This window comes from Fulmarus glacialis, unplaced genomic scaffold (assembly GCF_000690835.1).
Source record: "Fulmarus glacialis isolate BGI_N327 unplaced genomic scaffold, ASM69083v1 scaffold2686, whole genome shotgun sequence".
NCBI classification, from domain to species: domain Eukaryota; kingdom Metazoa; phylum Chordata; class Aves; order Procellariiformes; family Procellariidae; genus Fulmarus; species Fulmarus glacialis.
The window spans coordinates 1-6,532 of record NW_009216032.1 but is presented as its reverse complement, the minus strand read 5'-3'; the positions used below and the strand labels follow the sequence as shown (position 1 = coordinate 6,532).

The window sequence follows — 6,532 nt, the reverse complement described above, 5'->3', positions numbered from 1 at the left end:
GATTCTCTCCCCCATCCCACTGAGAGGGGAATGAGTGAGCGGCTCTGTGGTGCTCAGTCGCTGGCTGGGGTTAAACGACAACATCAGAAAGATACAAGACTTAAATAAGGATGTAAAATTATTTTCATTCTAAAATAAAAAAACATAGCTACTTAAAAGTATCAAAATACCCTGATAGTATGCACATTTTATTTCTCAGCTGGATCTTTTCTCAAGTCGATGTTACATGGAATTAAATGTTTTCGCTCGAGAAAATAAGATTATTCTAACATTTTAAATCATCCCATCCTTCTGCTAGAAGACAAATTTTCCACAGCCAATACTCACAGTTAAACGGTGTATCTATGTATATAAAGTTAACAATGGGAGTCTCTCCTCCACCTGTATATGCTTTAACCACTAGTTTGTATTTTGTGTTTGACAATAGGTTTTTCACGGTGTATCTCTTTTCTTCTGGGTTTTCAATTGTGTATTTACATAGCACTGAATCATCTAAAATGAAACAGATAAGAGAGAATCACAGAATCACAGAATGGTTTGGGTTGGAAGGGACCTTTAAAGATCATCTAGTCCACACACCCTGCCATGGGCAGGGACATCTTTCACTAGATCACATTGCTCCAAGACCCATCCAACCTGGCCTTCAACACTTCCAGGGATGGGGCATCCACAACTTCTCTGGGCAAGCTATTCCAGTGTCTCACCACTCTCAAAGTAAAAATTTCTTCCTTATATCTAATCTAAATCTACCCTCTTTTAGCTTAAAACCGCTACCCTTTGTCCTACCACTACAGGCCCTGGTAAAAAGTCTCTCTCCATCTTTCTTATAAGCCCCCTTTAAGTATTGAAAGGTTGCAATAAGGTCTCCCCAAAATGTTACAAATCAGCTTAACTGAGACCGCTAGACCACTGAAATAACAGAACATTTTCAACCCGCCTTCTTTGTAATTTGCACACTTTATTCTGAGAAGGATGATGCATCCTGACTCATTGCCAGTGGACTGAACTCAGATCCCTTCTAACTGGGCTGTCCACAGCATTGCCCATCCTCTGGCAGACCACCTAATAACTTGCTGTCAAAAACTGCAACTGCTTATTTTAATTTCCTTTTACTAGAGCTTTTTAACAGAATGATTTGGGTTTTGCCATTTCCTTTTTCGCCAGAATCCTGAAGCCCTTAAGCTTAGGTCAAGTTCTTTGAAGACAATTGAAAGCAAGAAATCTCTGCCTGAAAAAAACTTCTTTTGCCTCTCTATTGTGCAACTCCCAGACCCCAGGGAGAAAAGGATTAGTTTATTCCTCCTGTTCCAGTCACACCCCTTGTCTGCTAGCTCAGACAAACTGGGAAGCAGGAAATCTTAAATTTAAACATTTTAAAGTCTAACTGGGGTTACTTGCAGAATTATGGCACTTCTATGGTTAGTTTAGTTCTGACAGAAACTCCTACATAGCCTCCTTCAGTTCAAACTAAGCTTTTCAGCCTGGTAGTAGTCTAACCAGCAGAAGGATCTGACACAGGACATGATCCAACTAGAAGAAGAGGCAAGTAAAAAAAAAAACATCCTTGAACACGTTGGAAACATCTGAAAATTATAATGCAGCAAAGTCATCTGGAGCAGTTTTGAGTGTGGAGCAGGAAGATCCGATATAAAAGTTTAAATGTGGCTTTGTGCCACCCCACAGCTCAGTTCTGTTGAAGGAACTCCACTGTAGAGCACAGCCACAAATACTTTCACTATACAAGAATTTAAATGGGGAATTTACACAGTGCTCCAATTCTGAAGGAAATAAATTGTATCCCAGCTGTTTCTAAAATACCCCAAATCCTAGTAAAACTAACATGCTTCCTATGACTCTCATCCAAGTAGACCACTAACAGATGTTTTCAAAATTCATCCAGAACTCAGATCACAAGAGGCAGAAACTTGACTCCTCCTACACTACTGCAAGAATCTTTTCTGGAGCTCACACTGGAGTTAAAGGAGCTATGGACAACAGGACAGGGGCTATAAATCTGTATAAAGCCAGGACCCACTTCCGTCCATTAGCACCTCATGCATTAGAGAGGAATCAAAAGCAGTCGGTGTTGAAATCTATATATTGCCTAATAAGCCAATTTGCCTGCCTAATGTGAACTTTCTAAGAGGCTGCAATATCAGCAACAGCCACAAAATCTTTCACCTACATCAATGACACAAATTCCTAAATCCCAAAGCTCAGTTACCTGGAAGAACATGTTTTTTGGATCCTTTCAAGCTGCAGTCCTTATGTATAGGCGACACATAAACATGGTAGCCTCTTACAAAACCAGACTGTGACTCATTTGTGGGATAAGAATCCCAAGATAGGGTTACTGCATTCAAAGTCAGTTCAACTTTTTCCACAACAGGGTCAAGCAGAGGAGCTGGAAGAAAGAAAATTCAAGTTAAACGTGCCATTATTCTTCAAAAATGTTTATCTTCTCACTTGAAAAACACCTGGTGTTTCTGCTTATATCTTACTTGTATTTAAAAGCTGAACAAAGCCAAAGCGCTCCATAAAAACTGTCAACTTCACAGAGCCTTCACACAGTCCACGTGATACACAAAGCAGTGATTGCTATCACAGCTTTGTTTAGTATTCTAATTAACATGGACTCTACCGCGTCACTGCACTAATCAAATATCCTTGATGTAGGGCCGTGTATGTCGTTGTACAACTTTTAAATGTTTTTAAATGTTTGTTGTACAACTTTTAAATGCTTCACTGACGATATAGAAACAACACAGCAAATAATACATTTTTAGCTCGTTGCAGGAGGAAGGCTGTGGCATTCTTCTGTTTGTTACAGATGAATTTAGCAAATACACAAACTCTAAATATGTTGCCAACTTACGTAGCTCCCTGAGATAACCAGTCTTCTTCTCCAGTAAGGAGGCTCTATTAGCCACAGATCCATAGATGTGGAAGTTGTATCTCACCCCCGGAACAAAAGCAGCTAGAAAATAGTGAAACTGATTACAAAAATAGGTTACGGTTTGTCTTTTGGTTTTGCTTTTACTTAACTGCTTTCTACAGAGGTCTATAATCCATTAGAATTCTTCTTTGTGTGCTACTGTGCTATTAAAGCAACTGAAGGAGACACAGGGTAAACCAATTCTTTGTGTGCATAATGTGAATTGAACACATTTATTTTTTCTGAAAGAGAGAATTGTGGGGGGGGTCTAACATATTTGTTGCCCTAGAGTATTCAAGATGAGTGCACAATAAGCTCCAAATACATCAAAGAGCAAGATAATTTTATTTCTGTTTTTCGCACAGGCAAAGGTTGTGTTTTGGACTGTGTCTACATAACTACTGTAATGTAGACACATACCCATGCATCAGGATTCCATGTTATCCGCACTGACATCCACTCCCATTTAGGTTAACAAAGTGCAACCCACTGAAGAACTGGACAACATTTTTTCCATGTGTTACCACACTCTCCTTCAGTAAGAATGCAGGCTCCCATGTGTTTGTATGAATTGAAGTGCAGTTCCTTTATTGCATATTGAAATTCAGTCAAATTTTGTTCAAATTGTTTCATTCCAAAGTGAACTCTCAGCTCAAGAGACTCCAGAAAGGATATATTCTTGCAGCTGTGGAAGTATATCAGAGCAACTTTCACACAGCCAGAAAGGATTTAGGTCTAATGGCCACCACTGGGATAAAAACCAGACAACTGGTCCTAAGCAAGGACTGGTGCTGAGACACATTATTTGTGGCACACTGAGTACTAAACCCCTCACTACACAGTGGGTGTTAAATTGCCCGAGTCTAAACTTCTGACCCGTGTTACAGATAAGGCAGAGCTCCATTTTGCATCTCTCCTACTAAAAGATTTTTAACTCCTTCATTAACCTCACCATCCTCCTTCAAGATGTTACTACAAGCTACTCACAAGAGTTTTTCTCTAAAATACTATGCTGACTTTTCTAAAATACTGTGCTGACTTCCAAGGCTTAATGGTGCTGGCACATTTGTGATGTCTAATTCATTTGCTAGGCAAAACATGATGCCACATGCCTTTGAACAATTACACCTGCACTGCACAGACTTCAACATTCCACAAGATTTGTTTCCTAAATTCAGTTAATGCCCACAGCATGAAAGATTGCTGCACAGACATCAGAAAGAAAAATTGTTCAGCTTTCACCTGAGTTGATCAGAGTATTGGAAGTGTTGGGCCCAAACCTCTTCCACTGCAAATCACAAGGCTCCAACATCGGAAAGTTACACCAATCAATAATGTAACTGTCATATATATGTCTGGGCTCCCAGGAAATAAAAATGCCATCATCTGTACCATTAACCTGTTCTTCTTTAAGCTCTTCGGTGCCTAGGAATGAACAAAACAGAGTCTCTATTATTTTCCTGCATGAGACCTCAGGTTCATAAATGAAGATCAATACAGTTTCTATGCTAAGCTGATAAAACAATAATAAAATAGTTCCATTCCTTCACTATCAGACATCTGGGATCTTTCACATGCTGAAAGTTGATCTCTTTGTATGCTGAAAGCTGACAGCTCAAAAAACATCGAGTAATTATTACTATATATTAATAAAAAGAACTCAACTGCAGAAACCTGGAGTCATAAACAGAAAGTCACAAGAGGCTAATCACACACAAGAATTCCCTGCGAGGCACTGGCTACACCTTCATGGCACCTGCCACAGGTCTGAGGCCCTAGTTTAAGGCTAAATGTGTTTTGCTTTGCAGAGACTCTCAGTGCAAAACAGACTTCTGTCATAAGGGATGGATCAAGGCAATTAAGCTTAATATACATACATTTACCACCCTGCAGGCAAAAATACAGTAATAATTTCCAGAGAGCAGTGATGTGAGTTAACAGGCCAGGTTAATTTGTTCCCCCTAAGATGATGAATTATCACTTCACTTAAAATAGGTCGAAACAAAACTCTCATAATGGAAATCTAACTGAAAATATTCCTATTGTTACCTGTAGCTCTAGGAATGATCAATATTGACGGAAGTGAATAATTAACATTGTTCTTTGCCATGATACTGATTCTGTAGGAATGGTTATCAATGGAAATCCTCGTGCTATTGTAGACTGATGAAAAGGAGATGCTTTCCGGATTAGAGCCATCTTCTACTTTTTCCCAGGTTACTTCATAAGAAATATTTCTTCCATTTGCTCGAAAACTTGGTGCTTGCTGGGGAAAAAGTTATGGGGGTAGACACCAATTACTTAAAAATTTTGCCGAAAAAATATGAGAGAAGCATTTAGAACTTTAAAAAACTACTTCGATATATTATTTCTGTGATAACAGAAACACTTGTTTCCATACATGCATATCTATACTGGTTGAAATGGAAATGTGGGAATCTCAGTAATGGGATTTGTCATGTTATAATACTTAGAAAAACAGGAGTATATGTCTGAAATGCCAGGACAGCACACCATCATATAGCTACGTATGTTCTGAAGTACGTTACATGTAATATTTTTCTTAAATTCTTAAAAGACATTTTCATACTGAGTTGCTATTAAATGCATACAAACTTGTTAAAGTTCATGGGAGAAGTTTCTAATCCGTTTTGTTTCCGTTTCCGTTTACCGATGTCTCACCTTCCAGAACAAGGTCACATTCCGCCCCCCCAGAACTGGTGTAATTTCTCTCCAGATGTCCAGTTTCCCTGATGGAGCTGCAATAAATACAGAAAACCAAAGATGCTCCAGGTGCAGAAAGGATAAAACGTTTCATTGCTTCCTCCCATTTGAAGAAATTCCACCCCCAAAACTCTTTTTCCCCATCATTCCTAGGTCTTGCCAAATCCTTTAACTTCTTTCTCCATTTTTTTTCTGAATGAATGTCTGGTTCATTTCCCTAGAAAATCTCTCTTTGCTTGCAGTTCCCAGGTGCTTGTTCCCACCTTTGCACCTTCCTCCAGCCTTCACAGAACACTGTAACTCAGTCTGTCCATCCTCCCAGTCATCTAGATTTCCCACTGCCTGCACTGGATAAAATGGCAGATACTGGCAGGTAGGATGAGAGTTGTTTAAGAAGCCACCTTCTTAAAGCTTGCTTAGTGTGCTTCTACTTTTATGCATGCAACAGGCCTCCGCTTCAGCTACACAGCAGAAGAGTAGCAACAAACAGCACGCAGAGGTGGCAAGTGGAGAACCTCCTTCAAGCTTCCCTTCTCAATAGGCTGGACGTACTTGCTTCCTTTGTTCTGATGGTTCGGGCTTCGCTCCATTCACTCCACCTCCAGAAATGCTTAGCTGCTCCACAGTGTATTCTAGCTGTGTATTCAGTATATGGCTGCAGTCCACCCAGGGTGATGCTGGCATAATGGAGATGCGTGTCTGAACTATTATGCTGCAAGACAGAAACACAAAACAGTCAGAGCTCAGTTCAGCTTCATTAGCAAGAGGTTTTTGTCTGAAAAAATAATTCTTCCTCTAGATCCTATGATGGCTGTTAAGCTTCAGTCAGAAAGGGGGAAAAGAAAGGGGGAAAAGAAAGGGAGGGGGAAAAGA

General features: G+C 39.7%; 1 protein-coding gene across 1 annotated transcript in view; it reads right to left on the bottom strand.

Moving 5' to 3' along the window:
• LOC104077761 (oncostatin-M-specific receptor subunit beta-like) overlaps window positions 1–6,371 on the bottom strand; it is a gene marked incomplete at its 5' end in the record, with an annotated part of 10,051 nt that extends 3,680 nt beyond the window's left edge. The window contains 7 exons of the mRNA XM_009579124.1: window positions 328–492; window positions 2,225–2,404; window positions 2,876–2,977; window positions 4,178–4,360; window positions 4,985–5,201; window positions 5,618–5,694; window positions 6,212–6,371. Of these exons, the coding sequence (XP_009577419.1) occupies window positions 328–492; window positions 2,225–2,404; window positions 2,876–2,977; window positions 4,178–4,360; window positions 4,985–5,201; window positions 5,618–5,694; window positions 6,212–6,371 (1,084 nt within the window). The remainder of the gene's footprint in view (window positions 1–327; window positions 493–2,224; window positions 2,405–2,875; window positions 2,978–4,177; window positions 4,361–4,984; window positions 5,202–5,617; window positions 5,695–6,211) is intronic.
• Window positions 6,372–6,532: the final 161 nt, after the last annotated feature.